This window comes from Bufo bufo, chromosome 11, assembly GCF_905171765.1.
Source record: "Bufo bufo chromosome 11, aBufBuf1.1, whole genome shotgun sequence".
Classification (NCBI taxonomy): Eukaryota; Metazoa; Chordata; class Amphibia; order Anura; family Bufonidae; genus Bufo; species Bufo bufo.
In genome coordinates, this window is record NC_053399.1 from 496,988 (window position 1) to 520,637 (window position 23,650).

Genomic DNA, 23,650 nt, shown 5'->3' on the forward strand with positions numbered 1-23,650 from the left:
CACAGACGTGTGTGTCGCCTCTATCACTTTAACGGGTGATTGATTGTTAGTTAAAATACCACCGCTTCCCCTGAACGGAGACTCATTAACAGTCTATACCTTTTTTTAATCATATTTTAGGAGTACATGCGTTACTAGGGAGAAATATAGAAGATAAAAGATGCATTGACGTCCTTCATAATATTTAACAATACAAAATATACAGTCAGGTCCATAAATATTGGGACATGGACACAATAAATGGAGTGGCGTTAAACAGGCACGAAGTGCTCAAACCAATATGCAGATGTATAAAGGGGAGCAAATCCTGCACGTGTAGCCCGTTGTTAATGGCGATTCCCAGCAAAAATGCATACAGTCGAGGATGCCCGCAGCAGACCACAATAGACATCCAACACAGGATAGCAATTATGTGGATGTGATTACCAATATAATAACATTTGCAAAGACAGGTGCACTCTGCGGTCTTACTAAACCCTCATACTGATGTTAAAATTGAAAGATTAGCCAACATGTCCTCCACAGTAGGATATGTCTGAGCCCGAGCACCGCGCCAAGGTTTCTCAAGTAGCTCGGGACACACTAGCCAAGGCCAGGGCGTCCACACACACTCTTCTCTATAGAGAAGAAATTATATGAACTGTGTCCTCTCCATGAACCTATTTCGGACAACTTTAAAATACATACAAAAATTATGAATATATCACAATATGGCCTCTTCTATAATAATCAAACCCACTAGAACTAGGATATGAAGAAGCACAAGACTCCTCACCGCATGCTCTCTGTACACGGCGAGCCAGAGGCAATGGCCAACCCCCCCAATCATATGAGACACGGATGACGCTTGACTTCTGGCTTTATCAGATTTATTCACAATATTTGATTTAAAAAACAAAATAGAAAAACAAAGTTAAAAACATTTCATACAGAAGACCATGTAAAATGCAGGGGCACCCCCCAGGGCTGTACAGGGCCCCCCAGCGGTTGCTTCGGTGTCTTACTACCAGTTCATGAATATCAAGGCACAAGGAGGAGCACACCTGAATAGTGCAAACATCAGAAGGCGGACGAGGCTGGGGACACAGCACCCCCTAACCCGGAAGTGGGGGCGGGGTGATAAATAAGACGCTAAAGCTCCAGTAGTGTTCAGGCAGACGACAGCAGGAGGCGACCCACTCACACCACAAATGACGAGGTCTGCTGGAAGTTCTTCTAAAAATAAAAAAAACTTCTAGTTTCTCAGTGGATATAGACCCAGGACGTGGCCCCCAGAGCCAAACACAGCAGCTGTCCAACACAAGGGCGTCCACAGCCACACACACACTACCCGAGGGAAGGGCGTCCACAGCCACACACACACTACCCGAGGCAAGGGCGTCCACAGCCACACACTACCCGAGGCAAGGGCGTCCACAGCCACACACACACACTACCCGAGGGAAGGGCGTCCACAGCCACACACACTACCCGAGGGAAGGGCGTCCACAGCCACACACACACTACCCGAGGCAAGGGCGTCCACAGCCACACACTACCCGAGGCAAGGGCGTCCACAGCCACACACACACACTACCCGAGGGAAGGGCGTCCACAGCCACACACACTACCCGAGGGAAGGGGCGTCCACAGCCACACACACACTACCCGAGGCAAGGGCGTCCACAGCCACACACTACCCGAGGCAAGGGCGTCCACAGCCACACACACACACTACCCGAGGGAAGGGCGTCCACAGCCACACACACTACCCGAGGGAAGGGCGTCCACAGCCACACACACACACACACTACCCGAGGCAAGGGCGTCCACAGCCACACACTACCCGAGGCAAGGGCGTCCACAGCCACACACTACCCGAGGCAAGGGCGTCCACAGCCACACACACACACTACCCGAGGGAAGGGCGTCCACAGCCACACACACTACCCGAGGGAAGGGGCGTCCACAGCCACACACACACACACACACACACACACTACCCGAGGCAAGGGCGTCCACACACACACACACACACACACTACCCGAGGCAAGGGCGTCCACAGCCACACACACACACTACCCGAGGGAAGGGGCGTCCACAGCCACACACACACTACCCGAGGGAAGGGGCGTCCACAGCCACACACACACTACCCGAGGGAAGGGGCGTCCACAGCCACACACACACTACCCGAGGGAAGGGGCGTCCACAGCCACACACACTACCCGAGGGAAGGGGCGTCCACAGCCACACACTACCCGAGGCAAGGGCGTCCACAGCCACACACTACCCGAGGGAAGGGCGTCCACAGCCACACACACTACCCGAGGGAAGGGGCGTCCACAGCCACACACTACCCGAGGCAAGGGCGTCCACAGCCACACACACTACCCGAGGCAAGGGCGTCCACAGCCACACACACTACCCGAGGCAAGGGCGTCCACAGCCACACACACTACCCGAGGCAAGGGCGTCCACAGCCACACACACTACCCGAGGGAAGGGGCGTCCACAGCCACACACACTACCCGAGGGAAGGGGCGTCCACAGCCACACACTACCCGAGGCAAGGGCGTCCACAGCCACACACTACCCGAGGGAAGGGGCGTCCACAGCCACACACACACACACACAGTACCCGAGGCAAGGGCGTCCACAGCCACACACTACCCGAGGCAAGGGCGTCCACAGCCACACACACTACCCGAGGCAAGGGCGTCCACAGCCACACACACATACTACCCGAGGCAAGGGCGTCCACAGCCACACACACTACCCGAGGGAAGGGGCGTCCACAGCCACACACACTACCCGAGGCAAGGGCGTCCACAGCCACACACTACCCGAGGCAAGGGCGTCCACAGCCACACACACACACTACCCGAGGCAAGGGCGTCCACAGCCACACACTACCCGAGGGAAGGGGCGTCCACAGCCACACACACACACACACAGTACCCGAGGCAAGGGCGTCCACAGCCACACACTACCCGAGGCAAGGGCGTCCACAGCCACACACACTACCCGAGGCAAGGGCGTCCACAGCCACACACACAGACACTACCCGAGGCAAGGGCGTCCACAGCCACACACACTACCCGAGGGAAGGGGCGTCCACAGCCACACACACTACCCGAGGCAAGGGCGTCCACAGCCACACACTACCCGAGGCAAGGGCGTCCACAGCCACACACTACCCGAGGGAAGGGGCGTCCACAGCCACACACACACACTACCCGAGGCAAGGGCGTCCACAGCCACACACACAGACACTACCCGAGGCAAGGGCGTCCACAGCCACACACTACCCGAGGCAAGGGCGTCCACAGCCACCCACACACACACACACACACACACACACACACTACCCGAGGCAAGGGCGTCCACAGCCACACACACAGACACTACCCGAGGCAAGGGCGTCCACAGCCACACACACAGACACTACCCGAGGCAAGGGCGTCCACAGCCACACACACAGACACTACCCGAGGCAAGGGCGTCCACAGCCACACACACACACTACCCGAGGCAAGGGCGTCCACAGCCACACACACTACCCGAGGCAAGGGCGTCCACAGCCACACACTACCCGAGGGAAGGGGCGTCCACAGCCACACACACAGACACTACCCGAGGCAAGGGCGTCCACAGCCACACACACAGACACTACCCGAGGCAAGGGCGTCCACAGCCACACACACAGACACTACCCGAGGCAAGGGCGTCCACAGCCACACACACACACTACCCGAGGGAAGGGGCGTCCACAGCCACACACACACACTACCCGAGGGAAGGGCGTCCACAGCCACACACTACCCGAGGCAAGGGCGTCCACAGCCACACACACTACCCGAGGCAAGGGCGTCCACAGCCACACACACATACTACCCGAGGCAAGGGCGTCCACAGCCACACACACTACCCGAGGGAAGGGGCGTCCACAGCCACACACACTACCCGAGGCAAGGGCGTCCACAGCCACACACTACCCGAGGCAAGGGCGTCCACAGCCACACACTACCCGAGGGAAGGGGCGTCCACAGCCACACACACACACACTACCCGAGGGAAGGGGCGTCCACAGCCACACACACACACACTACCCGAGGCAAGGGCGTCCACAGCCACACACACAGACACTACCCGAGGCAAGGGCGTCCACAGCCCCACACACACTACCCGAGGCAAGGGCGTCCACAGCCACACACACACACACACACACACTACCCGAGGCAAGGGCGTCCACAGCCACACACACACACACACTACCCGAGGCAAGGGCGTCCACAGCCACACACACACTACCCGAGGCAAAGGCGTCCACAGCCACACACATACTACCCGAGGCAAAGGCGTCCACAGCCACACACACACAGACACTACCCGAGGCAAGGGCATCCACAGCCACACACACACACTACCCGAGGGAAGGGGCGTCCACAGCCACACACACTACCCGAGGGAAGGGGCGTCCACAGCCACACACACATACTACCCGAGGCAAGGGCGTCCACAGCCACACACACATACTACCCGAGGCAAGGGCGTCCACAGCCACACACACATACTACCCGAGGCAAGGGCGTCCACAGCCACACACACATACTACCCGAGGCAAGGGCGTCCACAGCCACACACACACACACTACCCGAGGCAAGGGCGTCCACAGCCACACACACACACACTACCCGAGGCAAGGGCGTCCACAGCCACACACACACACACTACCCGAGGCAAGGGCGTCCACAGCCACACACACTACCCGAGGGAAGGGGCGTCCACAGCCACACACACTACCCGAGGCAAGGGCGTCCACAGCCACACACATACTACCCGAGGCAAAGGCGTCCACAGCCACACACACACAGACACTACCCGAGGCAAAGGCGTCCACAGCCACACACACACAGACACTACCCGAAGCAAGGGCGTCCACAGCCACACACACACACACACACACACTACCCGAGGCAAGGGCGTCCACAGCCACACACACAGACACTACCCGAGGCAAGGGCGTCCACAGCCACACACACACACACTACCCGAGGCAAGGGCGTCCACAGCCACACACACACACTACCCGAGGCAAGGGCGTCCACAGCCACACACACACACACACACACTACCCGAGGCAAGGGCGTCCACAGCCACACACACAGACACTACCCGAGGCAAGGGCGTCCACAGCCACACACACACACACACACTACCCGAGGCAAGGGCGTCCACAGCCACACACACACACTACCCGAGGCAAGGGCGTCCACAGCCACACACACACACACACACACACACACTACCCGAGGCAAGGGCGTCCACAGCCACACACACACTACCCGAGGCAAAGGCGTCCACAGCCACACACACAGACACTACCCGAGGCAAGGGCGTCCACAGCCACACACACAGACACTACCCGAGGCAAGGGCGTCCACAGCCACACACACACACTACCCGAGGGAAGGGGCGTCCACAGCCACACACACACACTACCCGAGGGAAGGGCGTCCACAGCCACACACTACCCGAGGCAAGGGCGTCCACAGCCACACACTACCCGAGGCAAGGGCGTCCACAGCCACACACACTACCCGAGGCAAGGGCGTCCACAGCCACACACACATACTACCCGAGGCAAGGGCGTCCACAGCCACACACACTACCCGAGGGAAGGGGCGTCCACAGCCACACACACTACCCGAGGCAAGGGCGTCCACAGCCACACACTACCCGAGGCAAGGGCGTCCACAGCCACACACTACCCGAGGGAAGGGGCGTCCACAGCCACACACACACACACTACCCGAGGGAAGGGGCGTCCACAGCCACACACACACACACTACCCGAGGCAAGGGCGTCCACAGCCACACACACAGACACTACCCGAGGCAAGGGCGTCCACAGCCACACACACACACACACACACACTACCCGAGGCAAGGGCGTCCACAGCCACACACTACCCGAGGCAAGGGCGTCCACAGCCACACACACACTACCCGAGGCAAAGGGGTCCACAGCCACACACATACTACCCGAGGCAAAGGAGTCCACAGCCACACACACACACACTACCCGAGGCAAGGGCGTCCACAGCCACACACACACACACACACTACCCGAGGCAAGGGCGTCCACAGCCACACACACAGACACTACCCGAGGCAAGGGCGTCCACAGCCACACACACACACACTACCCGAGGCAAGGGCGTCCACAGCCACACACTACCCGAGGCAAGGGCGTCCACAGCCACACACATACTACCCGAGGCAAAGGCGTCCACAGCCACACACACACACAGACACTACCCGAGGCAAAGGCGTCCACAGCCACACACACACAGACACTACCCGAGGCAAGGGCGTCCACAGCCACACACACACACACTACCCGAGGCAAGGGCGTCCACAGCCACACACACACACACACACACACACTACCCGAGGCAAGGGCGTCCACAGCCACACACTACCCGAGGCAAGGGCGTCCACAGCCACACACACACTACCCGAGGCAAAGGCGTCCACAGCCACACACATACTACCCGAGGCAAAGGCGTCCACAGCCACACACACACACACTACCCGAGGCAAGGGCGTCCACAGCCACACACACACACACTACCCGAGGCAAGGGCGTCCACAGCCACACACACACTACCCGAGGCAAGGGCGTCCACAGCCACACACTACCCGAGGCAAGGGCGTCCACAGCCACACACACACACACACACACACTACCCGAGGCAAGGGCGTCCACAGCCACACACACTACCCGAGGCAAGGGCGTCCACAGCCACACACTACCCGAGGCAAGGGCGTCCACAGCCACACACACACACACACACACACACACACTACCCGAGGCAAGGGCGTCCACAGCCACACACACTACCCGAGGCAAGGGCGTCCACAGCCACACACACACACACACTACCCGAGGCAAGGGCGTCCACAGCCACACACACACACACTACCCGAGGCAAGGGCGTCCACAGCCACACACACACACTACCCGAGGCAAGGGCGTCCACAGCCACACACACACACACACTACCCGAGGCAAGGGCGTCCACAGCCACACACACACACTACCCGAGGCAAGGGCGTCCACAGCCACACACACTACCCGAGGGAAGGGGCGTCCACAGCCACACACACACACTACCCGAGGGAAGGGCGTCCACAGCCACACACACACACACACACACACACACACACACACACACTACCCGAGGCAAGGGCGTCCACAGCCACACACACAGACACTACCCGAGGCAAGGGCGTCCACAGCCACACACACAGACACTACCCGAGGCAAGGGCGTCCACAGCCACACACTACCCGAGGCAAGGGCGTCCACAGCCACACACTACCCGAGGCAAGGGCGTCCACAGCCACACACTACCCGAGGGAAGGGGCGTCCACAGCCACACACACACACTACCCGAGGCAAGGGCGTCCACAGCCACACACTACCCGAGGGAAGGGGCGTCCACAGCCACACACACAGACACTACCCGAGGCAAGGGCGTCCACAGCCACACACTACCCGAGGCAAGGGCGTCCACAGCCACACACACACACACACACACTACCCGAGGCAAGGGCGTCCACAGCCACACACACAGACACTACCCGAGGCAAGGGCGTCCACAGCCACACACACACACTACCCGAGGGAAGGGGCGTCCACAGCCACACACTACCCGAGGCAAGGGCGTCCACAGCCACACACACTACCCGAGGCAAGGGCGTCCACAGCCACACACACTACCCGAGGCAAGGGCGTCCACAGCCACACACACATACTACCCGAGGCAAGGGCGTCCACAGCCACACACACTACCCGAGGCAAGGGCGTCCACAGCCACACACACTACCCGAGGCAAGGGCGTCCACAGCCACACACTACCCGAGGCAAGGGCGTCCACAGCCACACACTACCCGAGGGAAGGGGCGTCCACAGCCACACACACACTACCCGAGGCAAAGGGGTCCACAGCCACACACATACTACCCGAGGCAAAGGAGTCCACAGCCACACACACACACACTACCCGAGGCAAGGGCGTCCACAGCCACACACACACACACACACTACCCGAGGCAAGGGCGTCCACAGCCACACACACAGACACTACCCGAGGCAAGGGCGTCCACAGCCACACACACACACACTACCCGAGGCAAGGGCGTCCACAGCCACACACTACCCGAGGCAAGGGCGTCCACAGCCACACACATACTACCCGAGGCAAAGGCGTCCACAGCCACACACACACACAGACACTACCCGAGGCAAAGGCGTCCACAGCCACACACACACAGACACTACCCGAGGCAAGGGCGTCCACAGCCACACACACACACACTACCCGAGGCAAGGGCGTCCACAGCCACACACACACACACACACACACACTACCCGAGGCAAGGGCGTCCACAGCCACACACTACCCGAGGCAAGGGCGTCCACAGCCACACACACACTACCCGAGGCAAAGGCGTCCACAGCCACACACATACTACCCGAGGCAAAGGCGTCCACAGCCACACACACACACACTACCCGAGGCAAGGGCGTCCACAGCCACACACACACACACTACCCGAGGCAAGGGCGTCCACAGCCACACACACACTACCCGAGGCAAGGGCGTCCACAGCCACACACTACCCGAGGCAAGGGCGTCCACAGCCACACACACACACACACACACACTACCCGAGGCAAGGGCGTCCACAGCCACACACACTACCCGAGGCAAGGGCGTCCACAGCCACACACTACCCGAGGCAAGGGCGTCCACAGCCACACACACACACACACACACACACACTACCCGAGGCAAGGGCGTCCACAGCCACACACACTACCCGAGGCAAGGGCGTCCACAGCCACACACACACACACACTACCCGAGGCAAGGGCGTCCACAGCCACACACACACACACTACCCGAGGCAAGGGCGTCCACAGCCACACACACACACTACCCGAGGCAAGGGCGTCCACAGCCACACACACACACACACTACCCGAGGCAAGGGCGTCCACAGCCACACACACACACTACCCGAGGCAAGGGCGTCCACAGCCACACACACTACCCGAGGGAAGGGGCGTCCACAGCCACACACACACACTACCCGAGGGAAGGGCGTCCACAGCCACACACACACACACACACACACACACACACACACACACACACACTACCCGAGGCAAGGGCGTCCACAGCCACACACACAGACACTACCCGAGGCAAGGGCGTCCACAGCCACACACACAGACACTACCCGAGGCAAGGGCGTCCACAGCCACACACTACCCGAGGCAAGGGCGTCCACAGCCACACACTACCCGAGGCAAGGGCGTCCACAGCCACACACTACCCGAGGGAAGGGGCGTCCACAGCCACACACACACACTACCCGAGGCAAGGGCGTCCACAGCCACACACTACCCGAGGGAAGGGGCGTCCACAGCCACACACACAGACACTACCCGAGGCAAGGGCGTCCACAGCCACACACTACCCGAGGCAAGGGCGTCCACAGCCACACACACACACACACACACTACCCGAGGCAAGGGCGTCCACAGCCACACACACAGACACTACCCGAGGCAAGGGCGTCCACAGCCACACACACACACTACCCGAGGGAAGGGGCGTCCACAGCCACACACTACCCGAGGCAAGGGCGTCCACAGCCACACACACTACCCGAGGCAAGGGCGTCCACAGCCACACACACTACCCGAGGCAAGGGCGTCCACAGCCACACACACATACTACCCGAGGCAAGGGCGTCCACAGCCACACACACTACCCGAGGCAAGGGCGTCCACAGCCACACACACACTACCCGAGGGAAGGGGCGTCCACAGCCACACACACACTACCCGAGGGAAGGGGCGTCCACAGCCACACACACACTACCCGAGGGAAGGGGCGTCCACAGCCACACACACACACACACACTACCCGAGGGAAGGGCGTCCACAGCCACACACACTACCCGAGGCAAGGGCGTCCACAGCCACACACACACACTACCCGAGGGAAGGGGCGTCCACAGCCACACACACACTACCCGAGGGAAGGGGCGTCCACAGCCACACACACACACTACCCGAGGGAAGGGGCGTCCACAGCCACACACACTACCCGAGGCAAGGGCGTCCACAGCCACACACACATACTACCCGAGGGAAGGGGCGTCCACAGCCACACACACTACCCGAGGCAAGGGCGTCCACAGCCACACACTACCCGAGGCAAGGGCGTCCACAGCCACACACTACCCGAGGGAAGGGGCGTCCACAGCCACACACACACACTACCCGAGGCAAGGGCGTCCACAGCCACACACTACCCGAGGCAAGGGCGTCCACAGCCACACACACACTACCCGAGGCAAAGGCGTCCACAGCCACACACATACTACCCGAGGCAAAGGCGTCCACAGCCACACACACACACACTACCCGAGGCAAAGGCGTCCACAGCCACACACACACACACTACCCGAGGCAAAGGCGTCCACAGCCACACACACACACACTACCCGAGGCAAGGGCGTCCACAGCCACACACACACTACCCGAGGCAAAGGCGTCCACAGCCACACACACACACACTACCCGAGGCAAAGGCGTCCACAGCCACACACACACACACTACCCGAGGCAAGGGCGTCCACAGCCACACACACACTACCCGAGGCAAAGGCGTCCACAGCCACACACACAGACACTACCCGAGGCAAGGGCGTCCACAGCCACACACTACCCGAGGCAAGGGCGTCCACAGCCACACACACATACTACCCGAGGCAAAGGCGTCCACAGCCACACACACACACACACTACCCGAGGCAAGGGCGTCCACAGCCACACACACACACACACACACACACACTACCCGAGGCAAGGGCGTCCACAGCCACACACACTCCTCCCTGCACAGCCGTTGCTCCCGGCACACAACCTCCTCACACTCCTCTCCGGACAGCCACTCCTCCCGGCACACGACCTCCTCACACTCCTCCCGGCACACGACCTCCTCACACTCCTCCCGGCACACGACCTCCTCACACTCCTCCCGGCACACGACCTCCTCACACTCCTCCCGGCACACGACCTCCTCACACTCCTCCCGGCACACGACCTCCTCACACTCCTCCCGGCACACGACCTCCTCACACTCCTCCCGGCACACGACCTCCTCACACTCCTCCCGGCACACGACCTCCTCACACTCCTCCCGGCACACGACCTCCTCACACTCCTCCCGGCACACGACCTCCTCACACTCCTCCCGGCACACGACCTCCTCACACTCCTCCCGGCACACGACCTCCTCACACTCCTCCCGGCACACGACCTCCTCACACTCCTCCCGGCACACGACCTCCTCACACTCCTCCCGGCACACGACCTCCTCACACTCCTCCCGGCACACGACCTCCTCACACTCCTCCCGGCACACGACCTCCTCACACTCCTCCCGGCACACGACCTCCTCACACTCCTCCCGGCACACGACCTCCTCACACTCCTCCCGGCACACGACCTCCTCACACTCCTCCCGGCACACGACCTCCTCACAGTCCTATCCGGACAGCCATCCCTTCCGGCACACGACCTCCTCACACTCCTCCCGGCACACGACCTCCTCACACTCCTCCCGGCACACGACCTCCTCACACTTACATCGCTGCGGGTGTCTGATGGTTGACTGTAGATCACTTTTTTGCTGAAAGAAAGAGAGAAATAGTGAGATACATCCAGCAACAGTCATGACACCTGACAGACTTGTACCAGCAGGCTGCTCTGGAACGAGGTGCCTTCCAGGGTCGGAACGGTCACAGCTCTCCACTTACTTTGTTTTCTCTGAAACAGAAGGAGATTAGAGCCATTAGACTGTGCCCCCGTGCTGCTCACATACTACCCCCTGACATGGCGGTCAGATACTCACTCCCAATGTATCCGCGGCTGAACGCAAACCACAAGCCAAATCCAATCAAGGCCAGGATGAGGAGGACTATGATGACGGCAGCCACGATCCCACCAACGTTCTTCTCATCTGCAAGGGATAAAAAAAGACAGGAAATAGGACTTCACCCAAGTCCAGGAAACGGCAAACGCTCCACACCAGAGACGCCTACTTACAAGCCTTCGTAGTGACCGCTGTAGACACCTTGCTCCCCTCTTCATTAGACACCCCACAGTAATACTCCCCTGAGTCAGACTGCGTCACTTGGTCAAAGGTCTAAACAACAAGGTAGGAACTGGAGGTTAGTATCACTCACCTATATAGGAGCAATGCAGATCTGGTACAGGAGGGATCCAGTATTGGGGGGGGGGGGGGGGGGGGGGGATGTTCACACAGCTCCACGAGCAGTACAGGAGGGATCCAGAATGGGATAAGTGGTGACGAAGGGTAACCATACAGCTCCACTGGCAGTACAGAAGGGATCCAGTATGGGATAAGTGGTAGGTAACCATACAGCTCTACGGGCAGTACAGGAGGGATCCAGTAAGGGGTGGGAGGGTAACCATACAGCTCCACGGGCAGTACAGGAGGGATCCAGTATGGAGGGTAACCATACAGCTCTACGGGCAGTACAGGAGGGATCCAGTAAGGGGTGGGAGGGTAACCATACAGCTCTACGGGCAGTACAGGAGGGATCCAGTATGGGGTAAGGGGTGGGAGGGTAACCATACAGCTCCACGGGCAGTACAGGAGGGATCCAGTAAGGGGTGGGAGGGTAACCATACAGCTCCACGGGCAGTACAGGAGGGATCCAGTATGGGATAAGTGGTGGGTAACCATACAGCTCTACGGGCAGTACAGGAGGGATCCAGTATGGGATAAGTGGTGGGTAACCATACAGCTCTACGGGCAGTACAGGAGGGATCCAGTATGGGGTAAGGGGTGGGAGGGTAACCATACAGCTCCACGGGCAGTACAGGAGGGATCCAGTAAGGGGTGGGAGGGTAACCATACAGCTCCACGGGCAGTACAGGAGGGATCCAGTATGGGATAAGTGGTGGGTAACCATACAGCTCTACGGGCAGTACAGGAGGGATCCAGTATGGGATAAGTGGTGGGTAACCATACAGCTCTACGGGCAGTACAGGAGGGATCCAGTATGGGATAAGTGGTGGGTAACCATACAGCTCTACGGGCAGTACAGGAGGGATCCAGTATGGGATAAGTGGTGGGTAACCATACAGCTCTACGGGCAGTACAGGAGGGATCCAGTATGGGATAAGTGGTGGGTAACCATACAGCTCTACGGGCAGTACAGGAGGGATCCAGTATGGGATAAGTGGTGGGTAACCATACAGCTCTACGGGCAGTACAGGAGGGATCCAGTATGGGATAAGTGGTGGGTAACCATACAGCTCTACGGGCAGTACAGGAGGGATCCAGTATGGGATAAGTGGTGGGTAACCATACAGCTCTACGGGCAGTACAGGAGGGATCCAGTATGGGATAAGTGGTGGGTAACCATACAGCTCTACGGGCAGTACAGGAGGGATCCAGTATGGGATAAGTGGTGGGTAACCATACAGCTCTACGGGCAGTACAGGAGGGATCCAGTATGGGATAAGTGGTGGGTAACCATACAGCTCTACGGGCAGTACAGGAGGGATCCAGTATGGGATAAGTGGTGGGTAACCATACAGCTCTACGGGCAGTACAGGAGGGATCCAGTATGGGATAAGTGGTGGGTAACCATACAGCTCTACGGGCAGTACAGGAGGGATCCAGTATGGGATAAGTGGTGGGTAACCATACAGCTCTACGGGCAGTACAGGAGGGATCCAGTATGGGATAAGTGGTGGGTAACCATACAGCTCTACGGGCAGTACAGGAGGGATCCAGTATGGGGGGGGTGAAATGTTCATACTGCTCCACGGGCAGTACAGGAGGGATCCAGTATGGGATAAGTGGTGGGTAACCATACAGCTCTACGGGCAGTACAGGAGGGATCCAGTATGGTGGGTAACCATACAGCTCTACGGGCAGTACAGGAGGGATCCAGTATGGGATAAGTGGTGGGTAACCATACAGCTCTACGGGCAGTACAGGAGGGATCCAGTATGGGATAAGTGGTGGGTAACCATACAGCTCTACGGGCAGTACAGGAGGGATCCAGTATGGTGGGTAACCATACAGCTCTACGGGCAGTACAGGAGGGATCCAGTATGGGATAAGTGGTGGGTAACCATACAGCTCTACGGGCAGTACAGGAGGGATCCAGTATGGGATAAGTGGTGGGTAACCATACAGCTCCACGAGCAGTACAGGAGGGATCCAGTATGGGATAAGTGGTGACGAGGGGTAACCATACAGCTCCACTGGCAGTACAGAAGGGATCCAGTATGGGATAAGTGGTAGGTAACCATACAGCTCTACGGGCAGTACAGGAGGGATCCAGTATGGGATAAGTGGTGGGTAACCATACAGCTCTACGGGCAGTACAGGAGGGATCCAGTATGGGATAAGTGGTGGGTAACCATACAGCTCTACGGGCAGTACAGGAGGGATCCAGTAAGGGGTGGGAGGGTAACCATACAGCTCCACGGGCAGTACAGGAGGGATCCAGTATGGGATAAGTGGTGGGTAACCATACAGCTCTACGGGCAGTACAGGAGGGATCCAGTATGGGATAAGTGGTGGGTAACCATACAGCTCTACGGGCAGTACAGGAGGGATCCAGTATGGGATAAGTGGTGGGTAACCATACAGCTCTACGGGCAGTACAGGAGGGATCCAGTATGGGATAAGTGGTGGGTAACCATACAGCTCTACGGGCAGTACAGGAGGGATCCAGTATGGGATAAGTGGTGGGTAACCATACAGCTCTACGGGCAGTACAGGATGGGGGCTGGTTAATAGGAGGCACATGTTACCAGGTCGCCGGTGTCGGGGTTGATGATGTAGGAGGAGTTCTGGAAGTTGGGGTTGGTCTTGGGGTCTTCAGGCATCAGTATATTGTTCTTGTACCAGGTGAATTTTGGGGGAGGGGAGGCCCCGTTCTCCACACATCGCAGGGTGGCGGAGCTCCCGATGGTCAAAGATGTGGGCACCTCAGCCACCGGCGTAGAGGGTGGAACTGAAAGAGGAACCCTACACGTTACACAGTGTGCAGACAACATGCCACCTCACACCCGTGTGCCCTCTCTCATACATCTTCTCACACCCCCGTGTGCTCTCTCATACATCTTCTCACACCCCCGTGCTCTCTCATACATCTTCTCACACCCCCGTGCTCTCTCATACATCTTCTCACACCCCCGTGCTCTCTCATACATCTTCTCACACCCCCGTGCTCTCTCATACATCTTCTCACACCCCCGTGCTCTCTCATACATCTTCTCACACCCCCGTGCTCTCTCCTACATCTTCTCACACCCCCGTGCTCTCTCCTACATCTTCTCACACCCCCGTGCTCTCTCATACATCTTCTCACACCCCCGTGCTCTCTCCTACATCTTCTCACACCCCCGTGCTCTCTCATACATCTTCTCACACCCCCGTGCTCTCTCCTACATCTTCTCACACCCCCGTGCTCTCTCCTACATCTTCTCACACCCCCGTGCTCTCTCCTACATCTTCTCACACCCCCGTGCTCTCTCCTACATCTTCTCACACCCCCGTGCTCTCTCATACATCTTCTCACACCCCTGTGCTCTCTCATACATCTTCTCACACCCCTGTGCTCTCTCATACATCTTCTCACACCCCTGTGCTCTCTCATACATCTTCTCACACCCCTGTGCTCTCTCATACATCTTCTCACACCCCCGTGCTCTCTCATACATCTTCTCACACCCCCGTGCTCTCTCATACATCTTCTCACACCCCGTGCTCTCTCATACATCTTCTCACACCCCCGTGCTCTCTCCTACATCTTCTCACCCCCCGTGCTCTCTCATACATCTTCTCACCCACCGTGCTCTCTCATACATCTTCTCACACCCCCGTGCTCTCTCCTACATCTTCTCACCCCCCGTGCTCTCTCATACATCTTCTCACCCCCCGTGTGCTCTCTCATACATCTTCTCACACCCCTGTGCTCTCTCATACATCTTCTCACCCACCGTGCTCTCTCATACATCTTCTCACACCCCCGTGCTCTCTCATACATCTTCTCACACCCCCGTGCTCTCTCATACATCTTCTCACACCCCCGTGCTCTCTCCTACATCTTCTCACACCCCCGTGCTCTCTCCTACATCTTCTCACACCCCCGTGCTCTCTCATACATCTTCTCACCCCCCGTGCTCTCTCATACATCTTCTCACACCCCCGTGCTCTCTCATACATCTTCTCACACCCCCGTGCTCTCTCCTACATCTTCTCACCCCCCCTCTGTGCTCTCTCATACATCTTCTCACACCCCCGTGCTCTCTCCTACATCTTCTCACCCCCCCTCTGTGCTCTCTCCTACATCTTCTCACCCCCCGTGTGCTCTCTCATACATCTTCTCACACCCCCCGTGTGCTCTCTCATACATCTTCTCACACCCCCCGTGTGCTCTCTCATACATCTTCTCACACCCCCGTGCTCTCTCCTACATCTTCTCACCCCCCCTCTGTGCTCTCTCCTACATCTTCTCACCCCCCGTGTGCTCTCTCATACATCTTCTCACACCCCCCGTGTGCTCTCTCATACATCTTCTCACACCCCTGTGCTCTCTCATACATCTTCTCACACCCCCGTGCTCTCTCATACATCTTCTCACACCCCCGTGCTCTCTCATACATCTTCTCACCCCCCCTCTGTGCTCTCTCATACATCTTCTCACACCCCCGTGCTCTCTCCTACATCTTCTCACCCCCCCTCTGTGCTCTCTCCTACATCTTCTCACCCCCCCTCTGTGCTCTCTCCTACATCTTCTCACCCCCCGTGTGCTCTCTCATACATCTTCTCACACCCCCCGTGTGCTCTCTCATACATCTTCTCACACCCCTGTGCTCTCTCATACATCTTCTCACACCCCCGTGCTCTCTCATACATCTTCTCACACCCCCGTGCTCTCTCATACATCTTCTCACCCCCCCTCTGTGCTCTCTCATACATCTTCTCACACCCCCGTGCTCTCTTACACACCCCTGTTCGCTCTCATACTCACCTAGGACCACCAGCGGGGTCTTGAGCTCTATGTACGAGGAGGCAGCGCCCGTCACCTCGCACACGTACTCGCCCGCATCTTTCGGGGTCACGCTCTGCAGCCTCAGTCCTTGCGGGAAGAATTGCGCCCTGTTTTTATAGGAGGCTAGAAGAAGAGAGGTGACATAGTACGGGGGACACGCTCAGGCGGTACTGCCCCCCGGTATATGTAGCGGCACACGCACCCGTCAGCTCTCCATTGTAGTAGATGAAGGCGGTGTTCTGGCTGGAGCTGAACTTCCACTCGATGCGCGGATTCTGGAAGGATGGGGGGTAGTTACAGGAGAAGTCCACATCTGCAGAGAAGTAATGGCACGGTCAGCACGGGGCAGAGTAGTCACTAGGCGGCACAGGACGGGGGGCACTTACTTGCTCCTTCCTTTACACGCTGCTCCGGGGCGCCCAGCACCGCAGCACCTGAGGAGGACAAGACATAGTGAGGAGAGCAGACTGTCAGCTCCTGGGGTCAGGGATGATGGGGGTGATCCACAGGCTGCAGGAAGTGTTGACGCAGGAGCCGGTCAGACTGGTCGGGTGACATTCTGCCTCTATAGAGAACGTCAGACACCGGCCCTTTAATGAACGCCCCTGACCTCACCCAGGGACAGGACTGCGACCCCCATCATAAACTGCCCGGGGGCAGGACTGCGACCCCCAGCATCCAGACACGGGGACAGAACTATGACCCCCTCCATACTCACACAGGGACAGGACTAGGGTTGGGCAATATACCGGTGTTAACGATACCGCGGTATTAAGAAACGGCGATGTGGCCAAACCAACCTCGCCACTGGGTTTCGGAGAGGCCCGTTTACCAGCCTCTTGCCTCAGGATTATGGCCCATACTAACTTTAAAGGAGCAGACACACCGGCCGCACATTGTATGTTGTTATGTGAGGGCACCCAGATAGCTAATTGTACAGGTCCTTCTCAGAAAATTACCATATTGTGATAAAGTCCATTATTTCCTGTAATGTCCTGATAAACATTAGACTGTCATATGTTTTACATTCATTACACACAACTGAAGGAGTTCAAGCCTTTTCTTGGTTTAATATTGATGATTTTGGCATACAGCTCATGAAAACCCCAAATTCCTATCTCAAAAAATTAGCATATTTCATCCGACCAATAAAAGAAGTGTTTTTAATACAAAAAAAGTCAACCTTCAAATAACTAAGTTCAGTTCTGCCCTCAATACTTGGTGGGGAATCCTTCAATGTGGCATGGAGGCGATCAGCCTGTGGCCCTGCGGAGGTGTTATGGGGGCCCAGGATGCTTCCATAGCGGCCTCATCCAGAGTGTTGGGTCTTGCGTCTCTCAATATCCCACAGATTCTCTATGGGGTTCAGGTCAGGAGAGTTGGCAGTAATTCCATGGTCAGTAACCAGTTAGCGGTGGTGTTGGCGCTGTGAGCAGGTGCCAGGTCGTGCAGGAAATGGGCTACAGGTGCCGCATTCCCCAGGTCAAGCCACTTTTGAACCAGAAACAGCGGCAGAAGCGCCTGACCTGGGCTACAGAGAAGCAGCACCGGACTGCTGCTCAGTGGTCCAAAGTACTTTTTTGGGATGAAAGCAAATTTTGCATGTCATTCGGAAATCAAGGGGCCAGAGTCTGGAGGAAGACTGGGGAGAGGGAAATGCCGAAATGCCTGAAGTCCAATGTCAAGTCCCCACAGTCAGTGATGGTCTGGGGTGCCATGTCAGCTGCTGGTGTTGGTCCGCTGTGTTTTATCAATGCAGCTAGCTATCAGGAGATTTTGGAGCACTTCATGCTTCCATCTGCTGAAAAGCTTTATGGAGATGAAGATGTCATTTTTCAGCACGACCTGGCACCTGCTCACAGCGCCAACACCACTGGTAAATGGTTTACTGACCATGGTATTACTGTGCTCAATTGGCCTGCCAACTCTCCTGACCTGAACCCCATAGAGAATCTGTGGGATATTGAGAGACGCAAGACCCAACACTCTGGATGAGGCCGCTATGGAAGCCTCCTGGGCCCCCTTAACACCTCCGCAGGGCCACAGGCTGATTGCCTCCATGCCACATTGCCGCATTGAAGGATTCCCCACCAAGTATTGAGGGCAGAACTGAACTTCGTTATTTGAAGGTTGACTTTTTTTGTATTAAAAACACTTTTCTTTTATTGGTCGGATGAAATATGCAAATTTTTTGAGATAGGAATTTGGGGTTTTCATGAGCTGTATGCCAAAATCATCAATATTAAAACAAGAAAAGGCTTGAACTACTTCAGTTGTGTGTAATGAATCTAAAATATGTGAAAGACTAATGTTTATCAGTACATTACAGGAAATAATGGACTTTATCACAATATGCTAATTTTTTGAGAAGGACCTGTATTGTATTTGTGTATTCTGAGTGCCATTCCCCTAAGGATATGCCCTCAGACTTGAGCTATCTGGGGCTATGTTAAATGTCTGTGTTTGCTGTGAGGGTTGTGACATTGTGTGTTTGGGTGGTGATTCCTGTCCTGTTGTTCCCACATGTGTATTGGCGATTTCCCTTTGTCCTGAGCGATAATTGAATTGCTCCTCGGGTGTCTCCAGGGCAGAGAGGAGGAAACCATGATGCATTGTGGGGATGTATTGTGTCTGTGTATCCTGAGTGCTACGTGTGTGTCCTGTGTCACAGTCTTCCTTCTGGTCCCCTAGGGGCGTGTACACCAGATGGGGACCTGCTTAAATACGGGCGGCTAGCCCTCAATAAAGCGTTCCTGTTTTACATTCCCCATAGAGCCTCGTCTCATGTGTGGGGATTGCTATACTTGTATACTCCCCTGGCTATTACTCCTAGCTCTTGTAAGAGCTGTTCCTGGGGTGGTATTGGTGTCGAGCGAAGTGCTTGGAGTCCCGGGAGGCACTGGGAGCATTTATCAACGGAGGTACCCGGGTCGGGGTGCCAGGAGATCCGTTACAGGCGATATCACTGTTTCTTAATTACCGCGGTATATTAGTGACGTCATAGGAGCGATCGCACTTGCACTGACCGCTTCTAAAACGCCTGCGTCCGTCCGTCTGTGCACATTGCCTGCCAGATCTCACCGCCCCCTCCTCCTTCCTACTTTACCTGGACTCCACCCACGCTACGGCCACCCTGAAGGCCCAAACTTTAGCAGCCAATGAGAGAGGAGAAAAGACAGCGGCATCCTCCCAGGCCTGTACCATTGTCCACAGCGGGGGAACACACATGCGGACTAGGGTAATGAATAAACATGTCTCCTAGGTAACACCATCTATAGCAGGCTCCTCAAACTGCAGCCCTCCAGGTTTTGCAAAACTACAACTCCCAGCATGCCCAAACAGCCTACAGGTCTCCGCCTACAGCAGGGCATTGTGGGAGTTGTAGTTTTACAACAGCTGGAGGGCCGCAGTTTGAGGATGCCTGATCTATGGGCAGGCTCCTCGGTTCTTGCAGCAGCCCCTGCATATGGCAGTGCCAACTCGAGCGTTGAGAAATGGCACCCAAAACAAAAATCTACCACTTTACCATTTACTGCCCCCCATATACACATGAACGCCCGACCCCTGCCCATATACAGTGCACAGCACCCGGCCACCCCCGCAGACAGTGCACATAGATGGGGCTGTACTAGACCCAAGGGGAGTATACAGGTCATGAGTCCTACCGGTATAAGCCCAATACAGTATAACGTCTCCTTGTGCCCCCCCATACAGTATAACGTCTCCTTGTGCCCCCCCATACAGTATAACGTCTCCTTGTGCCCCCCCCATACAGTATAACGTCTCCTTGTGGCTGCCCCATACAGTATAACGTCTCCTTGTGGCTGCCCCCCATACAGTGTAACGTCTCCTTGTGGCTGCCCCCATACAGTGTAACGTCTCCTTGTGGCTGCCCCCATACAGTATAACGTCTCCTTGTGGCTGCCCCCATACAGTATAACGTCTCCTTGTGGCTGCCCCCATACAGTATAACGTCTCCTTGTGGCTGCCCCCATACAGTATAACGTCTCCTTGTGGCCGCCCCCATACAGTATAACGTCTCCTTGTGGCTGCCCCCATACAGTATAACCTCTCCTTGTGCCCCCCCATACAGTATAACGTCTCCTTGTGGCCCCCATACAGTATAACGTCTCCTTGTGGCTGCCCCCATACAGTATAACGTCTCCTTGTGGCTGCCCCCATACAGTATAACGTCTCCTTGTGGCTGCCCCCATACAGTGTAACGTTTCCTTGTGGCTGCCCCCATACAGTATAACGTCTCCTTGTGGCTGCCCCCCATACAGTATAATGTCTCCTTGTGGCTGCCCCCATACAGTATAACGGCTCCTTGTGGCTGCCCCCATACAGTATAACGTCTCCTTGTGGCCCCCATACAGTATAACGTCTCCTTGTGGCTGCCCCCATACAGTATAACGTCTCCTTGTGGCTGCCCCCATACAGTATAACGTCTCCTTGTGGCTGCCCCCATACAGTATAACGTCTCCTTGTGGCTGCCCCCATACAGTATAACCTCTCCTTGTGCCCCCCCATACAGTATAACGTCTCCTTGTGGCCCCCATACAGTATAACGTCTCCTTGTGGCTGCCCCCATACAGTATAACCTCTCCTTGTGGCTGCCCCCATACAGTATAACGTCTCCTTGTGGCTGCCCCCATACAGTGTAACGTTTCCTTGTGGCTGCCCCCATACAGTATAACGTCTCCTTGTGGCTGCCCCCATACAGTATAACGGCTCCTTGTGGCTGCCCCCATACAGTATAACGTCTCCTTGTGGCCCCCATACAGTATAACGTCTCCTTGTGGCTGCCCCCATACAGTATAACGTCTCCTTGTGGCTGCCCCCATACAGTATAACCTCTCCTTGTGGCTGCCCCCCATACAGTATAACCTCTCCTTGTGGCTGCCCCCCATACAGTATAACGTCTCCTTGTGCCCCCCCATACAGTATAACGTCTCCTTGTGGCTGCCCCCATACAGTATAACGTCTCCTTGTGGCTGCCCCCATACAGTATAACGTCTCCTTGTGGCTGCCCCCATACAGTGTAACGTTTCCTTGTGGCTGCCCCCATACAGTATAACGTCTCCTTGTGGCTGCCCCCCATACAGTATAACGTCTCCTTGTGGCTGCCCCCATACAGTGTAACGTTTCCTTGTGGCTGCCCCCATACAGTATAACGTCTCCTTGTGGCTGCCCCATACAGTATAACGTCTCCTTGTGGCCCCCATACAGTATAACGTCTCCTTGTGGCCCCCCATACAGTGTAACGTCTCCTTGTGGCTGCCCCCATACAGTATAACGTCTCCTTGTGGCTGCCCCCATACAGTATAACGTCTCCTTGTGGCTGCCCCCATACAGTATAACGTCTCCTTGTGGCTGCCCCCATACAGTATAACGTCTCCTTGTGGCTGCCCCCATACAGTGTAACGTCTCCTTGTGGCCCCCCCCATACAGTATAACGTCTCCTTGTGGCTGCCCCCATACAGTGTAACGTCTCCTTGTGGCTGCCCCCATACAGTGTAACGTCTCCTTGTGGCCCCCCCCATACAGTATAACGTCTCCTTGTGGCTGCCCCCATACAGTGTAACGTCTCCTTGTGGCTGCCCCCATACTCACACAGGGACAGGACTACGACCCCCATCATAAACCGCCTGGGGACATGACTACGACCCCCAGCATCCAGACACGAGGACAGAACTATGACCCCCTCCATACTCACACGGGGACAGGACTACAACCCCCTCCATACTCACACAGGGAGAGGACTACGACCCCCTCCATACTCACACAGGGAGAGGACTACGACCCCCTCCATACTCACACGGGGACAGGACTACAACCCCCTCCATACTCACACAGGGAGAGGACTACGACCCCCTCCATACTCACACGGGGACAGGACTACGACCCCCTCCATACTCACACGGGGAGAGGACTACGACCCCCTCCATACTCACACGGGGAGAGGACTACGACCCCCTCCATACTCACACGGGGACAGGACTACGACCCCCTCCATACTCACACAGGACAGGACTACGACCCCCTCCATACTCACACATGGACAGGACTACGACCCCCTCCATACTCACACAGGGACAGGACTACGACCCCCTCCATACTCACACAGGGACAGGACTACGACCCCCTCCATACTCACACAGGGACAGGACTACGACCCCCTCCATACTCACACAGGGACAGGACTATGACCCCCTCCATACTCACACAGGGACAGGACTACGACCCCCTCCATACTCACACAGGACAGGACTACGACCCCCTCCATACTCACACATGGACAGGACTACGACCCCCTCCATACTCACACAGGGACAGGACTACGACCCCCAGCAGCCTACTCTTTGCGCTCTCCATGTCTGTTGGGTTTCGGTTGGATTCTACGAACAAACAAGTTTAGAGACTCCGCCCCGTGACGTCACAAGGGCACCTGCCTCACCTTGCCTGCACTC

At 57.1% G+C, this 23,650-nt stretch overlaps 2 protein-coding genes across 3 annotated transcripts; both read right to left on the reverse strand.

Annotated features, from left to right (window-relative positions):
* Positions 1–845: 845 nt before the first annotated feature.
* Positions 846–23,631, reverse strand: F11R (F11 receptor). Of its 2 annotated transcripts, none has more exons than XM_040411129.1 (10): positions 23,507–23,631; positions 17,567–17,614; positions 17,383–17,493; positions 17,160–17,303; positions 14,935–15,137; positions 12,181–12,280; positions 11,987–12,094; positions 11,892–11,901; positions 11,722–11,764; positions 846–1,215 (listed from the first exon to the last, which is right to left on the reverse strand). In XM_040411129.1, the coding sequence occupies exons 1-10, from the start codon at positions 23,553–23,555 to the stop codon at positions 1,180–1,182; spliced, it is 852 nt and encodes a 283-aa protein (XP_040267063.1). In that variant the 5' UTR covers positions 23,556–23,631; the 3' UTR covers positions 846–1,179. The 2 variants fall into 2 exon arrangements, with proteins under 2 accessions (XP_040267063.1, XP_040267062.1); XM_040411128.1 differs by lacking the exon at positions 23,507–23,631 and adding an exon at positions 22,794–22,905.
* Positions 12,754–14,603, reverse strand: LOC120981588 (leucine-rich repeat extensin-like protein 1). Its single transcript, XM_040411126.1, has 3 exons — positions 14,579–14,603; positions 14,365–14,405; positions 12,754–14,334 (listed from the first exon to the last, which is right to left on the reverse strand). The coding sequence occupies exons 1-3, from the start codon at positions 14,593–14,595 to the stop codon at positions 12,908–12,910; spliced, it is 1,485 nt and encodes a 494-aa protein (XP_040267060.1). The 5' UTR covers positions 14,596–14,603; the 3' UTR covers positions 12,754–12,907.
* Positions 23,632–23,650: the final 19 nt, after the last annotated feature.